Source organism: Anopheles merus, chromosome 2R (assembly GCF_017562075.2).
Source record: "Anopheles merus strain MAF chromosome 2R, AmerM5.1, whole genome shotgun sequence".
Lineage (NCBI taxonomy): Eukaryota > Metazoa > Arthropoda > Insecta > Diptera > Culicidae > Anopheles > Anopheles merus.
In genome coordinates this window covers 54,357,668-54,383,768 of record NC_054082.1, presented here as the reverse complement: position 1 = coordinate 54,383,768, position 26,101 = coordinate 54,357,668, and the positions used below count along the sequence as shown (strand labels likewise).

Sequence of the window (26,101 nt, the reverse complement as noted above, 5' to 3'; positions counted from 1 at the left end):
GGTTTCTGTTCTTTCTTGACCAGCTAGGTCGTATAACTGCAGTGTATAGGGCTGTGAAAGTAAATTCTGGACAAGGTCAACGCAGAGACCAATTATTTAGAGTTTGCAGCCATCGTGGTACGTCGATTGTAGGTCAGTACATTCGGTCCCAGTGGTGCACTCTGGAGTCCGTAGGTGTACTATTGGCTCCCGCCCGTTGGGCATATGAGTTTTGTTGTATCTTGTTGTACACCTTTAAGTTTCGGTGGAAAGCTCTTTAGTATTTCAAAGAGTTATTGACATACTGTACCGTCTTTGCATCGGCTCACGAACTTTCCAGGAAACGAATTTCACAAATTGTTTAACCTGAACTTTCGTTAACTGCCAGCATTCGCTTCGTACGAAACGTTGCCTCTCTCACCGATTCTCAGCTCGTGGCTCATTCATTACGACTCTCTTTCATTCTTGTTTCTGGTTCGATTGTCTCTCGAGTCGTTTTGTTTGGTAACATTTCCTGCAATTTTGAACCTTACAGTATTTATCAATGCCTCATTATATTGGCGAGAAATTGTACTTCACCGTCAGAGCAGATCAATTGATGGGAGGATAATTGAGTGATTGAAGTTCCATCGCACTATCCATCGACCGCGCATTAATCTCACAAGCAAGCTTCACGTTGACGGGGGTTCTCTCGTGCTCTCCAGTATGAAGGTCCGCGCTATATCATGCACAGCGGTGAAACAGCGTTTGGTCTCTCTTTTTCGCTCACGGTTGGCCCATTGCTTGGAGCCCTGTCTGCTCTTCACGGGGAGTCGTCCATCCATCCGGTCGGAACATAGCGAGAGGCGATGGTGCGGTTTCGTACAAGTTCGTACGTTTCTTCACTACCCGGTTTCTCTCTCACCCTCTCTGGGATGCGAATGTCAGAGCGAAAACTTCAGAGCGGCTCACGCGAAGACCCCGAAAAAAAAAGACCGAGACCACCGCATAACCGGCGGTGTATGGGTCTTGACTGACAACACGGCTCGCGGTTCGCTCACAGTTCCAACGAAGACACGCGTACGATAGGAAGTGTTTCGCGCGCGCGGCCTCTCTGCCTACTAAGCAAGCCGCCCGGAGGAAACAGTGAACCACTTTGACCGCGCATACAGCCACGCAAGTTCTCGTGAACAGTTTGCTTTTCGTCAATGTAAAACGTAAGGTGGCATTAAAGCTATTCAACTTGGAATGTCGCGATTTAATTCGATGTTCTCCATCACAGGGACTCGCAGCAGTACCGCGTGCGTTCGCAAAACTTTGTCGCCTACTTTTTGTGGGTTGCAACTTTTCTGTTCCTCAGTTTTTTTTATCTAGTGTCTTATTCTTCCTCCTCCTATCGACACTCGACCGATTGCGATGGGGGAGTGGGGTAAATGGGGAACATTCCTGTTGCCGCCCCAAAAGAAGGCAGCGTGAAAGAGAACGCGAATGCGTGTGATCGAGAATTAATGTGTGATGTAGCGTGCGTGCGCGCGTGTGTGTGTATTTGTAGATGGAAGGGTGGTTGGGAGGTGGAATGGAAAAGCGAAGAAAAAAGTCAACGTCACATACCCCAGTGTCGTCGACGCAGCAGTTTGCTGTCTCTCTTCCACTTGCTCCGTGTGTGCGTTATCCATAGGCGGGGCGCGATGGCTTAAGTCTCGTGCGCTCGTTCCGCGTGCATTTGAAGCAGTGTGCGTGTGTGCGTGACTTATGTGGCGTAAAAAATTGGCGATAGAAATGTTCCTTGTGCCGGCGGCACACATTCGCGTACAAATGTTAATGTCCATATGCCACGATGCTGTAGAAAACGTGAGAATGAAAATGATGAAAAAGGATTTCGAAATTGATTGATAAGATGAATGAAACCCCAAAACAAACTCAATTCTTTTTTTGTGTCTGTGCTACTTACCCATCAGTACTTGAGCTTCTAGAAAGATCCAAAGAAGAAATCGGTTTAAATAGTGTGCTCTGCTGATCCAGCGTAACGCACAAACCGTTCAGAGTAGGTCTTATCTTGCGACTCTCGACTCTCGACTAGACTCTCGTAAAAGGTCACCAAAGTTTGGGGATTCACTTGCAACATTCCCCGCGCAGGAGCGTGCGTACATGTTCGTGTGTATGTGTGTGTGTGTGTGGGAGGGTAAATTGTTAAAAAGTAAGCCAAAAAATAAAAATAAATACACGACACGACATGTGGCCATCAACTGCACCGTACCACAATCCTCCGCAGTTCGTTGTGCTAGTTTACTTCTTCATTCTATCTCTTTCCCTCCGCATTTAAACGAGTCGCTTTACACGCGTTCAGTTTTTAGTGCAAGTGTCACCACGAGAAAAGCGAAAAGTGTTTGCTCCTCGCGATCGCGACGTCGAGCAAACGTGCAAAGGTGTGTGCGTGTTCCATCCGCTATGGCGACGATTACTTCTAATTGTCAGCGGTGTCGTTATTTAATCGGATCGATTTTGTACCTACTTCATTCAGTGTCGACCGGTTTTGTGTGGGATTCACGTGGAAATGAGAATAGTGTAAACCAGCCGCGGCTTCGCAATGAAACAAAAAAGGGGTTTGTGCGCCAGAGACAGTTTTCACGCGCACATACACATCCGGGGGTGACTCAGCAAGCGTGTGTGCGTGAAATTGGAGTGAACTTCTCTATGCTATACACACCCCACGGGTTTGTTGTGTTTATGTGTATGTGCGCATGTGAATACTATACGGCAATGTTATCCACCACCCGTTCGTACGCAGCGGTGGATCGTGCGGCGTTTCCATTGTTAAGTTCATACATTCTTTCATACGCATGTGTTGGTAGATTTAGGAAGGGGTGATATGATACCGCGCTTGAACGTGGCCTGTGGTGAAATGCATTGAAATGTGCAATGGTGTTGGTGATCCGGTGGTGGTTGCCTCACTTTCACTATTCGCCGTGTGAATTGTGCAACAGTTCGTCCTTGAAATAGAAAACAGGATCAGAGGAATATTGACAATTAAGAAAACTCGGACAGCGCCCTAGGAAAACTAAGCATTTATCGGGTTCGAACGAAACACTCCCTCGGTATTACAGTTATCAGTTTATATCTATAAAAATCCCATGATAAGGCCGTAGTTATCCAATCAGGGGTCGGTCGACTTTAATGACAACTGTGCAGTCGTTTCTTCTAATGTGCCGTACGTTATTGACCGAAACGTTTGAGTGATGTAAATATTATAAAATTTTAAAAATGAAATCTCTTTTCCGAAAACTACTGCTTCAACCATCATTAACATCTAACAACAAACATCAAACTTACACAAGAAAAATGTACCTTATGTTTCGTTCACTTGTTCACCGGCAGCTGCAATTCGGCAGGATGGTGACAGGTTTGACTCGGTGAAAAGCAGAGACCCCCCAACGCCTATCTGCGTTTAGGTTTCTGGGCTATTTCTTGTCTATTTCATAATCATGCTGATGATTGTAGACGTCTTCCCGTGTTGATGGTACGAGTCACGTACGCACCACAAATACGTTATTAAGTTGTCGAAAGCTGTGTAGTATTCGGCAACCAAATGTATACCCTAGCTGCTAAAACACCGCTTATGATAGCGTGAATTGACCTCAGAGTGTTTCCTCTTTTCGGAGCTCCTCATGATTCACGCTGCCAGTTTGCAAAGCGATGAGGGGAAACTCTAAATTCGATTTCCATTTTTCCAACGGAACAGAAAATCAATCAGCGCGAATCACATCGCCATTTCTCCCGTTCCTAGGTACACACAGTCCAGGGTGCTTGTGTGTTACCGGCACTACTACCTCGCAGGAAGACCTCAATCAACCGAATGATGGAATAATTTTGCATCAATTTGTGCCCACGGTCTCGCTGCTTGGGAGATATGCCGGGAGCTCCTGATATTGATGTTATTGGCACGATAAGAGAAGTTTGTCGGCAACCTTGAATGCTGCCATAGCTTAGAGCATTTTTGATGTTCGGACATGACGATGGGATGGATAGAACAATCCACTTTATCTGTCATAATGTCATTTGTAATTCATTAACGAATAGCATCCTGCTGCTTATGCGGAGCGTTTGGCTCTGCAGAGTACATTTTTTAAAGCATTGATCATCACAAACTGGCTGGCAGCATTGATCGCTTTTCGATAAAAATGTTTTAAATTTGAAAACACGATTCATGCAAGCTTTCATTGAACGGAGCGTTTATTTATTTGCACAAAACTGAACTGTTTACCTTCAGCAAAGTCCACAACAGTTTTCTGACAATTAGGTTATTTTTTTCCAGCAAGTAGAAGAAGAACACGCCAGTAAATCCTCAGTTAACTGATTGATATTAATGAAAAAAGTAATATTATTAGTGAGACATTTTTTAGGTGGCCTGGTGTGCAACGTAAGATTTGTTGAATTGTGTTCAAAATCTTCCACATTTTCACTCTCTGTTTTCATCAAAATGTTAGCATTGGTTTCAACTAAGTTGAATTTTGTTGTACTAAAAGCCGGTTCCGTGGTACAGTCGTCAACTCGCACGGCTTAACAATATGTCCGTGATGATTTCAAGTCCCTTAAGGACCGAGCTCCCATACGCACGAATGACTATTCTGCTATGAGTACTCCCACAAGTCATAGATAGTCAAGGTGGCATTAGTGGCTAGGTAGACTTAGACTGACTGAGGATGTTGTATCAAATAGAAAGCTGAAAATAGTATTGAATTCCTCAATGCCGCCTTACATTAAAAGAAACGCCTTTTAATAGTTTATTTAATTTAAATAAGTATCGGTCATTAAAATGTTAACTTGTTGACAATACTAAACTTTCATATTAATATCTCTTATACACAGAGCTTCTATGTGACATGGTAGAAAATTCAAATGTACCAGTTTGTTGTTCTATCGCAGGTCGTTTGTGCCATTCCATTTTCATCTCGTAAAGCCATTGATGACGTTTCGTGGAATTTCATCATTTATATCTCACTAGCTGCAGGTTCGGCAAAGTCCGTTTGCACCGAATGTCGCATGACTGGTCCTCTCTTGGGAAGAAAGTGTGTTCCTTTTTAAGCTTCAGACGAGCCATCGTCCCACGATCCACAGATTGTCGTCTGTTTTTTTAATGCGTTTAAATGAGTCATCCTTCGAGTTTCTGTTTTGAAAGATTGCGTATGGTGTACTCTGGTTTTACACAAAATAGATGTTCATAGCAAAATAATGTAGAGTGTGGGTAATAAAACATAACCGATATGATATGATCGTGTTAAATTTCCCCACGATAACAAAGTACCGCTAAATGGAATGTCTAAAGCATGACGTATGTTTTTATTATATTCTGTAAGATTAGGACCCAATTAATGTAGTTTTTAAATGTCTTCTCGTGTGCTTCTCTCTGCCCAGTAAGAATAATTTTATGGTGGTGTAGCATCGATTGGTAAACAATTAATTTTTTTCAATATACTGTGCTACCCTATGCTCACCCATCATTATAACATTGCTGAAAGCCGGAAATTTACAAGAAGCTGGAAAGAGTACAATGAAACCGAACAATGCATTCACTATTCATTGATAGCACACTTTCCTTTTACTTCGATCATTCGAAGAACAATTGGCGGAGGAAAACATACGATGTGTTCTCTTCTCCTTCTCTCGGCGTGTAGTTTCTCCTTAAGGCGGCGGGGTCAGTTCGTACAGCTCGAAGTAGCAATAGATGATGAAAACGAGCGGCCGGAGAGCGTGAGGTTGAGCTGGTGAGAGTTTAAAATAAATCATTCGGCTTGTGGCTGTAAGTGGTGCTAAAAATAGATCCACGGACTGCGAAAATATGTTGAACATGTTTTATGCTCCACCAGGAATGATGATCACAACGGTGTATGTGCAGCACGAGAGAGAAAGGGGGGAGAAACTTTCATGCTGGTGCGATGGTTTGCGAGATTTGCTTGAGATTCCTCTCCAACTTTTGCAACTTGTGTATGCGTGTTAGTGTGTTTACGTATGGCGATAGTTTCTGTATTCAATCACGACAAGCATCTTGCAATAATCAACAAGACTTGATGCTGCTTGATCATCCATTTGGAATCCATTTTCTTCGATTGGGAGATCTTTTCATTCCATCCATAGTTTTATATGTAACGCACGATGTTATTTAAATTATATCGTTATTCACTTTGATGACGATCTGTCATTGTTCTGACACTTCCCGAGAAGAGAACTTGTAGTTTCGAACAGAGAGCAACTATTTTGTCTGTCTAACTCTCTTTCGCTAAGCGTAAAGAAGAAAAGCGATGATCGTTTGTGTCGTTCGTTGACCGCTGCAAGGTGTGACGTGCCAAGTCTTACGCATCGACACGGTGCATCAAATACGCTTCTGTACTCTTGGCACCAGCGCAATAACAGAGTTAAATAATGCTGTTTTAAAGTATCGAATTCTACCATGCAGGATGATACTCAACAATAACAAGTATTATGCAACCAAATAGAAATGTAAACACATTTTCATTATCTACTTGTGGTAGTATAAATGATTAAGAACTAAAGGAAGAATGGAGAATATGTAGTTCCATTGTCGAATCGTTACTCTATTAATATTTATAGAAATTTGTGCGGTTCTTCATATGCACACCCCTCCGCACACTGTCTTTAATAAGTTAATGATTTCGAGATCTTTGTCGAGGTTCGATTTCCCTTATGACTTAAAACATATGAAGCATTCAATCGAGAGCTGTCGTTTCATACCTTACCATGCCATGCAATCGATGATCGCGTATTTTATTATTCGTTAAAGCTTCGTTTTGTTTTGTTCCTTTCCATCGTTGTGTCATACGTGTTTTCCTATTCCGAATGTAACTTAAGGTGCAGTAATGGTGGGCAACGTCACTAGATTGTACACATTGCTTTGCGAGCAAAGCTTCTCCTTAGTAAGCGCTGGCCACGACCAAATTTTGGTTGCTTTAAAGTACAAGAAACTTTGTACCTGACTTTTAAGGCAAAGAAAGAAAAAATCCTCAATAAAAAAGCATTCGCCTGGAACATTCAGTATGTACACCACCACACACTGGCGAGTTTGCTTAGTCGGTAGTGAATTAACGAGCGAATTGTGCCTTCATCTATTTTAAAAGCGCAAGAGAAAGGCCCGGGCGATGATTTATAAAACATTTCATTAATTTTTCAATCATCCAGCAATTCCACCTGGAACACGGCAATTCGTTATTGTTTTTTATTGTTAATATTATTATTATTATTGTTTAGCGCCGCGCTAGTGGGTCTACTTGGCTCGGATCCTGTCAAAGAATCGAAAGAGAGAAACAAAAGAATCAAAAGCGCGAATACAAGTAACCTTGACTGAGGATCGCTCCATTCGGTGTACTGTGCTGGGACGCACGATGGAGTGTTTCCTCGTCATGGCTCACTGGTCGGCAATCTCTGCCATTTGACGGATACATTGCGCCGTTTGTTGAAGCTTTGTTTGGTCGCTTGGTGCCTTTTTCACCGTTTGTTCAATTCGTCAAGCCTAGGAATTTGGCTGATGCAATCGCGTAACGCCATTTCATCAGTTTATCAGCTTGGCTGGTGTATCACTTAGCATGTTTTATCAACGCAGTGAAATTAAATCCATATACCCTTGCTCAAGCGTACGTGCTCTTGACACTTTTTTCATTAATGAGTATGTTGAACTCTTCCTTATCATAAGCAAAGACATCAGGTCGCGGATACGTGTAGGTTTGTGTTTAAATTTGAAATTATTGAATAATGTTCAATATACTTTGCATTCTTCATCTGTCGATGATAAATTGCGTTACACGATATAAAGTTATTAGACTCGAATAAACGACTGCAAATCCTCAGCTTGTCGTGAGCTAAACGTTTTTGATCTTACGCAAAGAGGATCCTGCCATCGTATAAAGGGATCTCGTCTTTCTAACGATACACACACCGACACATACAGAGGACAATCATCGAAAGCCGAATCGCCTCGGATAATAAGCCTCACTTGTTATAAACTTGCTCCTGAGGTGACGATAGAACCGGTTACTGATACATCGTTACTGGGAATAATTAAACGGTCGGTCTGTTGGAAGTGAACTGAAACCACCACCTACCGACCCCCAAACCGTGGCGGGCTTACTCTTCAAAGCGGCGCCTGCTGACGTAGATCGTCATGTTTTACATAAGCAAAATGTATCACCACTTAGGAATGCTCAATTTGCGAATCGGCTTCCTAAGTTCTGGTCATTCATCAAGGTGTACGCCATAACTTTTACCTTGAATTGCGATTTCGCCTTCTTCCTTACTCAAGTTTTCCAGAAAGTTGGTAAGAAATAAGATTATGTAAATGACATTTTTAATTATTACAAGCATTAAATAATAAAGTATATTGCAGCAACTTACGCTGTTTTCCAGGCCAATTTTTAATGTGAATGGATTTTCATAAACAATGACAGCCGTTGAAAAGCATATTGCACGTTTTGAATAATGCTGTTCACATTAGAAACTGCGCCGGAAAACAGTGTATTGTTTTGTGTACGTTGCAATGCTTTACGACAAATGATAAGTAACGTCACTACGATATTCAGAAATGGAAAAGGGTTCTGTTTAATATTCAAATATTTGGCTACATTGCTCAAACGAATCCACACACGTATGGGTTATACTTCCTCTCGTACATTTGTTGTGATTTTTCTCTTCATAAACAAACAACGTTCTTTTAGTGTTGAATAGCAGTAGTCCTTTGCGAAAAAACGGCAATAACAGTGTCGACGAAATGCTTGTCTGCGCAAACAGCCTTCGGGTTGCGCCATTTTAACAACAGGTTCCGCTCATCCAACCTCATATACGTGTCTGGAGCGAGTTGAAAAGATCGCCCTTTGAAGAGAGCCTTTTCAACGATGAGACAACACACCTTGTGCTTCATTCAGCATCAACCATCCTTCCTCCCTTGCTTGAAGAGTAGGAGAGCGGCGCGATTTTATGGCGCGTAGATTGATTTAAGACGCAATTTCTTGGTTCTCATTTTTTGCCGCTCGTTTTGGACCGGGAGGATGAACGCCACTTTCACGACAGTGGGCATGCTTTTGGGCGCATGCAGTGTTTCGAGTGCGGCTACTAAGGCGATGTTGTCTGTGGCGGGGCATGGAGCTTGCGCTGCTTTCGGGATTTTTGCGTGGTAATTTTGCCAGGTTAAGGGAGGGGAAAAGTTTTTGGTATACCGTACTTTCCAAGCTATAACCGAGACCGGCCTTGTCTCGGAACAAAACAGGCGGTGCAAGAAGTGCGAATGGTGCAGTCAAACGTGCCGACGTTTGCCATTTTTGTTTGCAAGCGTTGCTGGTGGTTTTTGCCCGAGTTTCTTCAACTCTTGAACCATTGAGGTGCCTCTAGCAGACGGTCAATGTTGTTGTTGAATGAAGAAAATTAATTTATTTATTTAACTATTGTTATATGCACGTTTGTCATAGAGTCGGCAGAGGGAGAGTAATTATTGAAGTAACAAGTAATATCAAGTGTTTCGTTCGTAAACCCAATAAATGAACTCCTAGTTTCCGAGTTTTTTGTACTGATAAGTTTGTTATTCCAACGCGCAGCGCAGAGAATAAGTGTGTTTGCTTGTCTAACCTACATACAGAGCGCTGAGCAAACGGCAAGCTACACCGCGAAAAGCTTCAGAAGAAGAGTGTTCGTTGTGGTTCAAATAATCTTCAAATTGGTGCCATAGTTTGCTATTACGGCGGTAAGATGGCAGCAGTAGCGGCGACCACGCAAGAAATGACTGACAGTGTAACGAGAGCGGCTGGAACGGCCGGGTCATCAACAGCGATAGTACCAATCATTACGCTCCCGGGAGTGTTCCGACGACGCATGGAGAACCTGAAACACAACAGTGAGTGTGAGAATGATGAGCAGCGTCACAACCAAACACTACCATCGTTTGCCGACGCCAAGATGGCCGCGTCCGATTCGGGCGTGTTCCTCTCGATGCAGGACATCGATCGGGATCCGCCGGGCAGTGGCACAGGAAGCGTGATAGGCATGACACGTCTGCTGTCGTCCAACGGTGGCAGCAGCTCCGGAGCACGTACAAAGGAACCCACGCCTCGGTTGGACCGCGATCGGTGCACGACACTACTGGCAGGCAGCAGCAGTGCTACGGCCCACGGTGGTGAGCTGCAACGAAAGGTCGTGCAAGAGGAAGATCCCGCCATGGACGGTCACGATAACGATGTAGATAACGATGATGAGGAAGTTGGTATTACGATTCGGCTTGGCAAAAAGAAGCCAGAACTGCGACTGATGAAGGATCGTACCTGCCAGAGTCTGCCCGACGTCAACAGTGCACGACCGAAAGCGCTACCAAAGGTAGTGACCGCCTGTGATAGTACTGACACGGATGGGTTTGGCGAGGCGGACGACGACGACGACGTGGATGACGACGAGCTCAACCAAGCATCCGCTCCGGTGAGACCTTGTGATACGGGTGGCACATCCACGATGGCCCCTATAGTGGAGCAGCCGGTCGGTAGCAGTGGTGAGGAAGAAAATGTGAGTTCCACCACTGCCACCACCGTTGTCGTCCCTCCTCCGAACAATCCGCTAGTGAAGCCAGCCCCCGTACCGGGTACGGGTCCGCCAATGGTCGACCCGAATGTGCTACAAGTGTTTGCCATCGATCCCAAACTGATCAACAAGTACGATGGGTTGGAGCAGACGCTCTACTACATCGACGAAAACGGCAGCCCCAAGATCCGCGAAAAGTACGCCTTGCAACGACAGTTGGCCGAAGAAAAGCGGCAACGCAAGCAGCAGAAGAAGCTGGAACGGGCGGCCAAGTTTGGCGGTTCGCTCGACGGGGAACCGCCGGTGCAGTGTTCCTGCTTCAGTTTTAGCCGACTATCCCGCAAGCTCAAGGAGATGTGTAAGTTGCCTTGTTGATGATCTGTGGGGTTTTCATTTAAAGAAGAAAAAACAGCTCGCAAAATTAAGGCGTAACACAAGGGGAAGCACTAAGGGGTAGATTTGCGAAAAGGCGTCAGAGCGGTGGCAAAACGTCCGCAGCGTCCTAACCTTTGCGATAAGAGCGGTCAGGTGTTGTGCGCCACGGGGTTTAGTGATGTCTGTGTTGCTGTTTGTTTTCATCATCAGGAAGCAATTATGAACTTCATGTCTTATCACTCACATGGCTTCTGTTTAGAATAGCACGAGGATTAAACACAAGTAGGTTGGCTTATATGTCTTTTTGCAGCTGAATGTCGCTAAACCTGTGTAACAAACAATACGGATGAACTTCAAAACTCCTTTGCCAATTCGGCACGAGAAGTGCTATGCGCAAATAACGATTCGAGATGCGCATGAAGCGTTTTAATATCTTCTATGATTCTCCAACTTCAAGTGAGTGGCGGTACATGCCTTCAACTTGTCCGTTCATTGCCAGTTCAAAAAGAATAATAACAATTGTTAAACATTTTATACCGAGTAAACCAATCAATAAAACAGTTTTAAGTAGGAATACTATTCTAGTTCTCCGTCGTCAATTGTGCCATTAAAGTACTTTATATGGCTGTTAAAACACTGACCAGCTCTAGAAAAAGTTATTGAACGTATTGCGGTGACTGTTATTTTTACCAGGCCCATAATGTCTACCTTAGTTGCAGTTTGTTTATTGTAAGCGAAGGTTTTTTGAAAGTCAAGCTTCCTCTCCAAACACCGCCCCATTGACGTCAAGCAGTACGCGAGCTGATTAATGTGCAAATAAGTATGTAGGAAGAGACTTCATTACGATTGGTCAGAGGTGCGGTGTTCTTGTCCCTTGTTGAGTAGTGATCGCAAATCATGTAAACATCACTAATACTTCAATGGGCTGTTCAATATGTGGAAATAAACTTTTATGCGTGAAATTAAAACGTGCATCGTGAAAAGACGGGAATTAAAACTCAACCAGTTCCTTATAAGTTAGATTATATGAACATCCACATCTTTCTACAAACTATCGTAAACTTTGTTGTTAAGACAAAGGCAAACTTTCTGCTTTGTTGATATAATGATAAACATACAAAATTGCTTTAAGTTTAACGGGGACCAATGTTTGTCCATTTGATCTTGCATCAAGCCTTGACTCATCAATTTGCAAGTAAACGCAAATTAAAAATCCCACAGTTGAGGGGGGGATATGTAACCAGTCAAAGCTAGTTATCGACCGACACGCAATCATTCCGTCATCCATCGAAAAGCTTTATCGGTGTAGCGGCAACACGACAGTCCGTCCAAGTCATATAACGGCTTTGCGCATGTTAATAATTATCAACCATTTGGCATGTGTCATTTGTTTGCGTGCGTGTGGTAGTGGTATCAGTTTTTGTTAGCTGGAACTGTTTATGGGAAGAAGTCGTAGGATAAGCTAATTTCTAATATTTTTAAACAATGACTAAACATTTTGAGGCTCAAATCACAAGCTTTCAGCAGCCTCTAAACTGCACCAATAAGTAATATTAGCTGTAGCCATTGCGCGAAACGCTGGGAGCCTTGAAAGTGAGACCATATACCGCTGCAAAACCCGTTCAAACTACACGGAACGATCGATTGCAGCCTTTACCATTGAACTCCGACCACACATAAACGGCATAACCGGCATGCAGTGTTCTTCAATGAAACGCACGAGCAACCTATACGTTCGATCTCCTTAGCGCCAGGGTTCAGTTTATGGTGAACCACCACCGCTACTAAAAGGAAACACACTAGCTCCCAAACACGATCGCACACGACCACTCACGATCTAGTTAGGTGCTAGCCGCTTGCTGTCTAATTCCGACTTCCGCAACTAGGGGTATGGGGCTCGTTTCCCGTCTTTTCTTATTGGAGGTAATTCCGCTTTGCGCGTAGACTTTTGATCAAAATTATAACGGAGTACTTCCGGCATTGGGAAAAGGTCGTCCACAAATGGAACACGGGACGCTGTAGTATAACTATGACTAATTACCATCTACTGCTAGATTAAACCTGTTTGTGTTTGTTAAGCAACACCGAATAATTGTTTGTTATTCACTTTCATGTCTCTGCGTCATGTTTTGGTGCTTTTGCGTATTGACGTTTGTTTTCCATCTTTGCGCTGTGTATGGAGTGACCAAAACGGTTGCTCTCACGACTATTTTGCGTCGATTAATTCCCCTTCAAGTTGGAAGCTAAGTAAACATCGATGTGCCAGATAGAGATGAAGGCATCATCCTCGAACTGTGGACAGACAGAGCGATGTAAATATGGGACGACTGCACAATCATGGGGTTCAGGGCAAAAGAGGACTGACGAAGAGAAGATAATGAACATTCTAGGTGATAGGAGCTAGCAACAAACATACAAACAGCCTCAGCAATGTTTGACTGAACGCTCTCGTAGCTTCTGTGTCAAAGAGAGATAAGTCTCGGTGCGTTTCGGCGCTACAATAACACCTGATGCGTTTCCCTTTCGTGAAGCGTGCGTCCTGCTTTAAATATACTTTTGCGGAAGTCGCTCTCTTTGTATTGCATTGTGATTTTGGCTAAATGAAATGCGTGTCACTGTCTGCCATACGTTTGTTTTCAACTCTCCTAATCACTAAAGCTAACTGGCTTACAGCCGCCAATCTCTACATAAAGCTCCCCGTTAAACGATTGCAAGTTTTATAGAGCATGCAATGGGAGCACATCATAGTTTGCACTTTCTGTGGCTAAATCACGCGCTACTCGTAGCTTTATCGCGAAAGTCAATCGTGTTACGGTTAGCAACTATTGGCCACTGATTTCGCGATGGTGCGCGTGCCCCGCTTTGCTCTATAGAAACGCGGCTTATCTATCATGGTCGAAATAAAACAGTAAATAACGAGAGTCACACAAAAAATTAGCGTCGTTTTTACTGATACAGCATATATCAATTCGTGTGAACTTTACATGGTGGAGGCTCGTCATTATCGTAATATCATGACCAGTAGCTTTTCCTCGCTTCCATTGCACTTCTTATCTACGAAAGCTAAACCTTACGATGCCGATGGGGGTTGGTAACAAACGTCGATCAACATTTTATGAAAAGCAGCTAACAGATTGTTACTACGATCGATGGTTTTTAACAACTATTTAGCAATAGTGCAGGTAGTCTCAGCTATTCTAAATTGTGTATTGAATCATGTCGTTTAAAGGATGAAGCAAAAGTTTCTGCTCAATTTGATCTACTTATCCGGCACTACAACCGGCTCAATTTGATCACATTTGATGAATTGATCACAAACACTAAATGTGATTGATATAAACAAATATAAGGACAGCCCACGACAAGGTCTCAGAGAACGATCGTAATGTGTTTGTGGTAAATCGTCTGACTATTCGGACCCAAGATAACCTGCTGCTATTTGTGGGCTGATAACCTTCACCCGGTATGTTTATTTTGCATTGCAACACGCGCTTCCTCTTGTATGATATGTACATTAGAACAATTTTAGACCTTTCAACTAATTGTGTGTGTGTGTTTTTTTTTTAATTTATATGCATCATAGTCGTGTACCAGTGTGTATCAGGACTGAGCCGGGATACTATTATCTTGCCAAGTTACCAAAAGTCATAGTTAGCTGCATTGGTAAATGTTGCTGCTCGTTACACTGTACCGTTTAGAAATATCACGTTATGAATGCTACCCATTTCTTCGTGTACTATTTTGTAACATGTGTACAATGAAATAAATATCGCAAAAATAGGCTAATGTTTTGCATAATTGCAACTCAATTTGCCATAGTGGTGGAGTTGTGCATACGGTCAGCATGATCGATCTTAATTCGATTGCCCTAGTTCCGGTTGGCAACTTAGGTGCTGTTTGAAGTTCAACCCTTTTTTCCCCTTTTACATAGTATTGGGCATTCTGATGGCTCGCGTCTGTATCGATGCAATAGTTTTCAAATCAGTGCAAAATAGTAAGAAAATTTATGTAAACACATCACATAAAATTATTCTCCAAACTCAGGTTTTAAACCTAGAATATTTTAGCTTTTAAATCAATTTAAGGCATTAAGCTTTCAGTCTACATAGAACCACAAAAATGGAGATATACTCCGAACTGTCGTATGCCACTGTCATTTTTAACCCAAATGGGAACATTATTTTGCACCCACAAAGCACCGCTGCTTTAATAGTCCAACGCGAACTCGATTGGCATAAATTATGCAGAATTTCTCCTACTTACCTCTACGGTTAACGACGGCAACAGCATCAACCAGACCACCGCCCGATGACCTGAATGCGTTTTGCGTCACTCATGTCCAATAAAATATGATTCAATCGATTGGGGACTTTTAAGAAGCTAGCAGCAACTAGAAAGAAACCCAATCAATTGTGTTTCAATTAATGGAAGCAAAGCGTGTGCCGGCATGGTTCACGTTTCGCCAATAATGTGTGTGATGGTTGATGGTGTTTTACATTGGTCCATGCAAATAAATAAATCATGGCGTGTGGAACCGGCATCACGGGCCACAGGCAGAGAATTTCCTCAACCTCAAAATGTGACGTATCGTTCGTGAAGCTATAGACCACTAAAAATAGAAACAAGTAAAGGTGCTTACAAGATTGTGGTGAAATTATAATTTTACCTTCAAACGCAAACCTCCAACTGAGGTGTAGTTCGACCGATCGATATTTCGTCTCCCTGTAAGAAGGCGTACGCAGTAGTCCAATGTTTTTTTCAGTCACGGTCACAGGCAGAATCTATGGAAAATGTTGTATGTCAAAGCTCCTGTCAAGATGTCAACTAAGACTATCCACCAAAGCTTCTCCATAAGCTTGCAAAGCTACTTTACCTTTGGGCCAAGGCCAGACAGACGTTAGTTGCACAGTTTGTTTTCTGTTACCCTTTTGTTTGCAACTTCTGCCACTAATTAGGGCGTAAACTGGGAAGAGCTGAAGTAGAAAAGAGTGCAACTCCTATACAGGACCAACATCCGGAACTGGTCGGAAGGGAAAGACGCTGTGTAAAAACTCTTTCGCCAGTTGGTTTGCGTCTGAATGTCACCGAGCGTTGCAGCATCGTTACAATGTTCGCGCTCTAGCTGGTTTGATTGCAGCACGCTCACCTTAACACCCCAATCATATTTCTAATCGTATTTGCATCTTCTCTGTTTCTTCCTTCTCACTCTCCCTGCAGGTAAGGACGGTTCCAAAGTGACGACGGTTGTAGCTACACCCGGACAAGGCCCAGATAGACCACAGGAAGTATCATACACAGATACTAAGATAATTGGCAATGGAAGCTTCGGTGTCGTCTTCCAGGCGAAACTCTGTGATACGGGCGAGCTAGTCGCTATCAAGAAGGTGTTACAGGACAAACGATTTAAGGTAAGTGTGGGCCTGAATAAGACGGAAGAAAAGATAGTCTACCACCGACGGATGTGACCGCACATGCTTCACTAACATACATGCAATAGTGTGATAAGCAACGAAGAAGGGCGTTGCTAATATGACTATCATTAGGATGTTATTAGCGGCGATTGCAACAGCGGGGAAAGCGACATGAATTCAATTATGCTAGCTTGGGCCGATTAAACTGCATGACAACACGGCAGCCTGTGGGTTTGTTGAACGCGGTGGTGGCATATGGTACCAATGCAAACTATTTCCAGCCGACTGCTTGTACCTGTGTAGCTAGCTATAAAGGATACTATTTAATGGCACAGCCTAGCGCGATAAGGGATACACGATAAGTGTTGTTTTTGTTTCACCAAGTACAAATTTATTTATTTCCGACTCACATTCACAGCGATGTGCGGCGGTGTTAAATTGTTTTGAGATGTTAATTAGGAGTCTCAACAGGATGCTCTCGTTGCATCATTCATTCGCCCAAGCGTGCATTCGTTCATGCGTTGCAGTTTAGCGGTTACATGTGAATTAAGCGCTGCATATACAGAAACAAAAATCGTTGATTGTGCATATTTGTATAGGATGCCTTTATAATCGATTAATCAAGGTAAAGGTAGAAACACTCAGCGAACATTTTATTTAGGACAGTTTTCTTTGCTCGCAGCAACACTTGTACACAACTCCGAACGGGTTGTTTTCATTAGTGTGTCCAATACATTTATACCACGTTTTTCAATGCGTCAACACGCTAAGGAGACAAATAAAGACGACTCATGATGTACCTCTCTCCATATAGTGAGCACCATGAAAATAGGCGAAAAAAACAATAACAACAAAATTCATAACTAACTACTTTTAACCAACGGCCAATGTAATGTTGTATGATCAAAAGCACCCAACATAATTCAGATCATCATCATCAGTTGATCCAATCGATTGTGGAAACACAGTTCTGTTTGTCTAGGTTCATCATCGATGTACCTTCTAATGTATGCCGCTGACGGGTTAGGTAGAATCATTTTAGACGTCATCGGAAGTCTAATTGTTATTCTTACGGTTGCTTCTCGGCATCGTCTATCGATTGGAAATAGCTCAAATGAAGATATGTATGTGTGAGTGTAATTAAATGTTGTTAAAAGTTATCGAGTGCCATATGAATTCTGACAAGAATTGGGCTTCCAACGCTAAATAGGCTTGAATAAAATCGGTGGCTATAACATTGAAAGCTTTCAAGTTTTTATTTATTTATTTTTTTATTTCGCTTTTGTCTGTTGTAAACAGAGGCATTGAAGGGTTGTTATTGAATTATGATGATTGTCATTATTGTTATTGCCATTGAAGGGTTGCTTAGGCAATTGGTCTTGATCCGTTTTAGTTGAGCCGTGTTCGTTATATTCATCACAAGCGTACCATACAACGCGTGAAAAAATAAGGATTATTGATTAGTGTTACAGAACTTACACGCAAGGCAAAGCAAAGGTTGGTTTCTTTTACCCTGCTAATCGGCCATCTGTCGTCGACCTGGGCATGTATTAATTATTCACCAACATAGCTTTCCGTTTGTTCTATTATTTTCTAGACAATTCTGCCACCTTACGGGCCAATCCTAGTTACCCACACGTGTGTACTGATGTGTTAATTTGTCTTTCCCTTCCCGTTTCAGAACCGTGAACTACAGATCATGCGACGACTAGAACACTGTAACATCGTTAAGCTAAAATATTTCTTCTACTCGAGCGGCGAAAAGGTATGTATTGAGAGTCCAGTGGCAAGTTCACACAGTGCGGCGGAAATGATCTTTAGTCCTAGGAGAGTGTCGGAGTTTCTAGTTCCCGTGCTAGAGCCGTTAGACTATTTTATTTATTATTTTACTTTCTCACATTTTGGCCAAAACCATTGCCCATCAAAAGCCAAGATCCTGTTAAAAGTTGTACTTTTCTGCTTTAAATATATGTACAATTGAAGGAGTTTGCTCAAAGTTGAATGTTATTGGCTCCATTTCTGTGACGAAATACGTTGTGCAAATTACCATTTCTTCCGAATGAAAATCTTCTTACAATTCCGAGCAAAGATTATACATCATAGCTACTGCTTTACAAAGACTAGCTATCTTGCGCTAGTATAATATGTGAATTCGCAACCCTGCGAAGCTAATCAATGTTTGTTTAATATGATTCTCTTCGTTCGTCTCTTCTTCTGCATTGTTTAAAACCCCATCTTATAATACATTAGCTAGCTTACAGACTTATGACTTATTCAGTGCAGCTCAGAGTAACAGCTCGAAATATTTTTTTATTATTATTATTTCGAATAAAATTAGCTCCATTTGAATTCATACCAGTATTTGTACGAATATAGAAAAGCTTAAAAAATACTATCAGTTAGTTCATTTCTTCATGAAGTTACACTGGTTTTCCGGGTCAGTTTGTAATGTGAACGGCATTATTCAACAATCGATGGAGATTTTTTTTTTAAGTTTATTATTTCACCAGCGAATAGATGATTCTAACGGATAATGTAAAATAAAAGCTCTGGCCTATTTGATGGTACCATTAATACATACTAACATCAGTTAGTCTGGATAACGTATATTCACTATCTCATCCTGGTATTGCCTTCTGAATAGCTCTTTTGTTCCTCTTTTACTTTCTTACTCTTATCCTTGCTATTTGCGTAAAATCTTGCTCCGATAGCTACAAAAAGGATGGCAATTGTTTTCCACTTTCATATTAATGATATTCTTTTCTCTTTTTTATTTCAACTTGTTCTAACACTAAACAAACAACATTTCATTGAAAATCGTCATTATTCGTTTTAAAAACTAAAATCCCCTACATCCATTTGGATCAAATATCCCTGATTACCATCATATCCCGTTCATGTCCAAATTTCATCCTCCATGCAACATTTTGAATCCACACATTCTACAGCGTGATGATTTTCCCTTGGACATGGGACTATTCGCCGGTGCCTTGCAGACGCAGGTAGAGAGACAAATGCGAAAATCGTATGAACGAATGTGAAAAAAAAACGAATATGCACACCGCTAGCTCCCCTCAGAGACGTGCGAACTGCAATAAAATGCAGCTGATGCGGAGTGCTCGTGCGTGTGGCGTCCCCACTTGTATAATGCTCCCCATGCTCCGTGTGGCAATGATTGGATCATTGTTGATAAGCAATGCTTACCTTTCCCTTCCTAACATCCGTTGACTGATCAGTATGCTCTCCTGCAACGGAAAACACTGAGATTAGGGCTAGTAAAAAAAGCCCCAATCGAACATCACGCACATATCACACACACACATTGTTGATCACTTTCCGCTCATTAGCTCCCATGTGAAATGTACTGATGCTACTTTAAATCAAACACAACCGCCAAGAAAAACCTCTTTCCCGTGTGCTAATGAATTTTATTGTGTGTTTTTGTTATTTTACTAGTTAAATACTCCCTTTCGATACGATCATTTAATTTACCCAGCAACACACGATCATTTGCGAAGTTCTATTTTTAAAAGTAAAATCCATTCTTGGCGCGCGGTTGCTAGTAAATATACTTGTTCGTCGATGTTTTATCCCCTGTCCTGTAATGACAAAACTTTACCAGGACTTTTGTTTGAATGTCTCAAAATTTGTATGTTTATTTTTACTTTGAAAACATCCTGCGGGCGTGTGTATGTCCGTTTCGAGTGTGTGAATAATAGCGTGTAAAAATAAATGATTTCATTATATAACCCGTGTTTTACTGTCCAAATATGATGCTTCTATAAAAGTGCAAATTTATACTTGTCTTGCACTGATCTGAGGCTCGTAACGATTTGAAGCGAACTATCAACATATTGACTCCAATGCTCTTATTGAAGTTAATTTTCAAACGAGAGATTCTTGTCAATTTTGTTTTATCGACGTCACAATTCTCTGCAGTTGTTTGCACAAATGGATGCCGCCGGTATTCAAGAACGTTAACGTATGGACTTTTTGTACAGCGCACGAACCGGTTGCGTGATACTGCAAAATAGATTCATGCCGCATGAATTTATACAACCAGTATCAACCGGATCATACAACATTCAAATTAAGTTTTCAAAAGTGTAAATCAAGTGTGCATACCATGTGTTATTACATTGTTAAGTACATACAAAATACAAAATATTCTGAAGATATAAAACCTGTTTAAAAAACATATATACTACACTACGATACAAACTGAATGTATCAACCCTAATATTAATTAATGTACTTTCTTAATGGTTTGAGCTATTTTGGTCACTGTTATTTCCTTTCAGCAACACAAACGCTTGCTTTTTTGGTGATAATAGAGCTGATGTGTAGATTGGTTGATACATTTCAAAAGTGTTTCAAGTTGTGCGCTACTAACAATTAAAAAAAACTATTTTGCTCACAAACAAAGCCGTTCTGTGCACACTAATGAGTATTTTTGCATCTATTCCCCCCCCCTTACAGAAAGACGAAGTTTATCTGAACTTAGTGCTCGAATATATCCCAGAAACGGTTTATAAAGTCGCCCGTCACTATGCTAAGAACAAGTTAACGATACCTATCAACTACATCCGAGTAAGTAGTGAACCAGAGACTACATCTGTCAGCAGTATGTAGGTTACTGACCTATGCGTTTGTTTGTTTATATTCTTCTATTTCTCACCTTCAACGCAACTTCGTCACCCGGCGGCGGTCTATTTCTGGCGTGCAGATTTACATGTATCAATTATTCAGAAGTCTTGCTTATATTCACTCGCTTGGTATCTGTCACCGTGACATCAAACCACAGAACCTGCTGCTTAATCCTGAGACGGCAGTGCTAAAGCTGTGCGACTTTGGAAGCGCTAAGCAGCTGCTGGACGGTGAGCCAAACGTGTCGTACATCTGCTCCAGATATTATCGAGCACCGGAGCTGATATTCGGCGCTATCAATTACACCACTAAAATTGGTAAGAATGAATATGCCTTGTACATGGTAACATACATCATAACACCTTATTGATTTATTTTTTCTCATTTTATGACAATGTAAAACGTCGATGCTTCGCAACAGACGTATGGAGTGCAGGATGCGTGCTTGCAGAACTGTTGCTCGGACAACCAATCTTCCCGGGAGATTCTGGCGTCGATCAGCTGGTGGAAATCATCAAAGTCCTCGGCACACCGACACGGGAGCAGATCAAAGAGATGAATCCCAATTATACGGAATTCAAATTCCCTCAGATCAAGAGTCATCCATGGCAAAAGGTACGCGCTGATTGTGGGAGTGCTTTTTCATCAGCAGCCAAACTCCTCAGGACACGCTGCTTGATTTGAGCATTGAGAATCAACCTCACAGGATACATAGAATCTTTTGTCGTTTCCTGCATTTCCATTCCCCCAGCCATATCAAGCCATCTGATGTGAGAATGATTCCTACCATCTTCGGATCATTAAGGATCGCACATGCAGATTCATTCTTTTTGGATTGAGCTTGCCACCCACTTGTTTTTCCTCCCTCTCTCTCCTAAATCCATTTCCTGAAATTGTAACATACCAGATACGAGAGGTTTTCCCTTAACCAGGGTGTATATTTACATCCAACTCCGAAGGCTTTTTACTTCCTACGTTCATTCCCCTTAAAACCGTTTACGTGAACGTTTCCTTCCCGGTACTCGTGTTTCCTGTGCTTTGAGGATAGTGTCACGTGTGTGCTTGTTGTGCAATCAGTGGCCAATCAGTTGGTTGCTGTGCAATGTTATGCAGTATTTAGTCGACTTCAACAGTGCCAAAAACGAAAATCATTTTCCGTTCGATTCGCTTCGACTCATTTCAGTTAATGCTAGAGCGAATGTCTTTCCCTACCACGACCAAGACCGACCACCAACGTATTAGAGTAAGAAATGGAAGTTTGTAGTCGAAAATAAGAAACGAACGAACTTACCGCTAGCCTACCGTTTTTTTTTCTTACTATACTTACGCTCATTTCGGCCACTACCAACACTAAAAAATACACGACAAGCCAATACTACTATACTTCTACACCATGACCAAGAATGGTTTTAAAATTACTGCCGCATCCTGTTCGTTTACAGTTCATTTCCGTGTATCTTATACAAGTAGCGAAGTAGCAGTTAGACAATGAACAATCTTTTGCAATCGTTCAGTGTACATCAAATGAATCAATTTCATCGAATGAGCGCACTAATACAAAATTTTATGAAAGCACAGCTACAGACCCAGACCCTTGAGAACATGTACTCCTACATATCTTAGACGAGGGCTAGTATGCGGAAAGATAATTTGTTTATGTTATAACATGTGTTGATTTTTTTCTTCAGTGTTATTTTCCTCTGGGTTTTATTGTGTTTTTAAATGTTTACTTTTCTGTCAACATTTCATTTATTCACTCTAGAATGTTTTTTTTTTTTTGTCTCAAAATGGCATAGGCAAAATGGCATGGAGTATAGCTAACTACTGTGTTTGATTTTGTTTTATTCTTAAATGCCTTGGTGTATTTATATGGTGTAATTTTCTTACAAGAACACAAACAATATGAAACCATGCGCACACAAACACACACCTATACACGCTCAAGCACACACACACACTCATAGTCACAATCTTTTTACATACTCAGACAACCAAGTACAGCCGCGCAACCATTCTACTAAACGCAGTTTTCTGTTTGGTCTGGTGAAGTGTGATTGTCTGATAATGTTTTTTTAATCAAGATTTTTCATTCATTTATCTGTTTTAACGTTCTGAGCTGCTGCTTCTCCCTTTGAGTAGGGAGTGAAATTGAAATCAGCGTAAAATCATTCGCTTCGGGGACGTGATCAATTTAACACAGCACCTTTAATCGCATAAATTGTGGTTTGTGTCCATACGATCTTTCATCGTGACGAAATTTTACCAGTAAACAAATAATCAAGCCATTGAAGTATCATCATCTCGTAGATTTTTCGTCTGTCAACTATATACCATTGTTTCTTCAAAAGTATGCGTTTCGTTCTTGCGCTGCAGTGCTCGATTAGAGCGTAATGCGCTTGGATTTAGTTTTCCAATGCTTCAAATCCATACCATACCGTTGCACTGATTTCATGTCACTCTGTCATGCGCGCTCTATTTATTTTAACTGAACAGTGAGTCGAATCGAGTCTTTTAATTGAACCAATCCATCGCTTGTTCGTCGGTTGATGTAGGCTGCTTCAATGGGTTTTGTTTATCGCTTATCCTTTTTTCCTACGCAACGGATCTATTGCTTTCCTTCTCTGTGTCAGCATTTTCATTCTGCCAATTCTACGACTGCGTGTCTTTGTGGAAACGTTCTTCCGCGGTTGTAAGCACTTTTAACGAGTTGCAAGAGTTCTGTTTCTTTGTGTAGTTTTTTTTTTCACTACCACCTATTTACCACCGGTGTGCCGAACGGATAGCCTTCTGTTCTATTTCCTTCACGTTTAATATATCCTCCCTTTGCTAATTTGTGACGCCTTCTTCAGTTCTGACCCAGTTTGGCATAATGTGTCCGTGTTTTCCCCCTGCTAGTCACGCTGATGGGACTGCGACGCACGCAATGCAATGCGTTTCTTTCGATCGCTACTCGACTTACGCTGACTAATATGTTCCTAATGGTTTACACTCTATTAAGGTGTTCCGGACACGCACCCCACCGGAAGCGATCGCACTGGTTTCCCGTCTGCTGGAGTACACGCCAGGCACGAGAATTACTCCGATGCAAGCATGTGCCCATCCGTTCTTCAACGAATTGCGAGAAGGCAGCAAGTATCTGCCGAACGGTCGCGAATTTCCACCGTTGTTCAACTTCACCGAGCAAGGTATGGTGTAGAGATCAATGCTGCTGATTATGTGAAACACGTTCATAGGACAATTTTATGGATTTTCGTTCTTCTTTTGCTTTGGGACAACATTTTTAGAGCTTGCCATTCAGCCAAGTCTGAACCTGATTCTGAGGCCCAGAAACCAAAACGAGGCCGCTTCCAAGGCAGGACAATCGTCAAGCGGATCTATGGAGGGTGGCAGCGGCAGCAGTGGCAACGGTGGTGCCGGCAGCTCATCTGGCAGCGGTGGCGTTGGAGGTAGTGGTGGTGGTGCTAGTGCTAGTAGCGCTAGCGATGCGAGCAACTTGGCGCAGCAATCCTGTAGCGGTGCAGCTGGAGGAAGCGCCGGCGTTGGCGTTGGATCGGACGATATGGCAGCCGCAAGTGGGGGTGATGCAAACACCTGTCAGCCTTCTGCTGCCACCTCATCGATGGGTTAGCTTTAATTGTGTACGAACGACAACAACCAGCCACAAGGAGCAAAATGTGCTTTAAACCTAGAGGAGAATAATAGCATGCTCAGAATAAGAGTGCAAGGAAAAACTAAAAGGAAAACAATACTTGTCCTCTAGCACTCGAACTGGGCGTTACTGTCTGACGTAGACACTAGGAAGCGACTGTGTACAAGTGTTTGCACGCAATTTTGAGAACCACGGCCAGCAAACGGCATATAAAATCAATGAAAAGTTAAAAAAAATTAAGTAGTAAAACCGAAAGGAAAGGGGATCATCGCACTTGCAAACGCAGCGATGTTGATCGATAACAAGCAAAACTAGCTGTGCGTAATGTCGGACATATGGGACTAGTGCAGAAATAGCGGTTACGCAAAGTAACGAGGTATGTGTGTAAAAGTTTAATGTTAAATTTATTTTTAATTATTATTTAAAGCATCGAGATCGTCAAGAATGCTATACATTGATGTATCGCTGTGCAACATGAAAAAATCATTTAAAAAACATGTTATAGAAGCAACACAAAGCGACGCGTGGCATGTGCAGATGTTCGTAATGGTATGGTCCAAACACAGAAGATGTAGTTAATCTGTTTTGATCGTTTTGTTCGACTTTTTTGTTTCATTATTTTTTACTTCGAAGCAGTCATCATTTAGACGAAAGTACCGTGCAGAAACGTGTGTAGTGTGATGCCCTAGTGTGAGTGTAAAATCATGTAAAGCCCTACGAGTGTGTATCGGTTTGCTAAGGGTTATTAGAGAATCACTTATGTTCTCTAAAACTAACCCACGCAAACCATCCACACTTACCTTCTCTTACACACAAAATAAAAGTTGTACATTTATATCCACGAAGATTACTGCAGCGCGCACTCCCTTAGCTGGTGGGGGCACTTCTAGCAAACAGGGTGGCCGTTAAAAAACAACACCTATCGATTGCGGTGTGAGAATGCCGGTAGTGTGTTAGCAATGAGTGTATGTACATTTAACATAGCTTTGTTTTAGTTTCTTTACGATAAAATGCAAAGTGAAAGAAACATAAACTAAATGGTTAAACTGAATTTTATTACTGCACACAAGTACACATGAAACAAAAATCAAACCATCCCCCAATATCTGTATGTAAACGGCATATGAAGTAGAACAATGTTTGCAACAGTTCCAAACAGCGCGGGGATGTGTCGAGAAGTATTTAACATACTTTTTTGTTGAGAGAAATGTTCTAGAACCGAGCACAGGTGCTGTATTGCAACCCCTAGTAAGTCAGCGCTGTGAAAACACACGCACGCACGTTTTAAGACCCAACAACGATGGTGAGTGGTAGACTTATTTTAGCGATTTAATAGTACCTTGCTGGGTTTGTAAATCTTTTGTACCTCCATGTGTGAAATTTGCAATTTTTCGGCTATTGATTAAATATTTAATTTTTAGTATGTTATCACAGGGCAACAGTTCACCCCAACAAAGCAACCATTATAGAAAGGAAATGATGATTAATATATTGTTAC

General features: G+C 41.9%; 1 protein-coding gene across 1 annotated transcript; it reads left to right on the top strand.

Annotated features, from left to right (window-relative positions):
• Positions 1-9,702: 9,702 nt before the first annotated feature.
• Positions 9,703-25,448, top strand: LOC121590728 (protein kinase shaggy-like). The gene is made up of 8 exons (XM_041910644.1): positions 9,703-10,879; positions 16,114-16,304; positions 17,989-18,072; positions 20,787-20,897; positions 21,034-21,271; positions 21,376-21,569; positions 23,953-24,139; positions 24,239-25,448. The coding sequence occupies exons 1-8, from the start codon at positions 9,703-9,705 to the stop codon at positions 24,580-24,582; spliced, it is 2,526 nt and encodes an 841-aa protein (XP_041766578.1). The 3' UTR covers positions 24,583-25,448.
• The last annotated feature ends 653 nt before the right edge of the window (positions 25,449-26,101 follow it).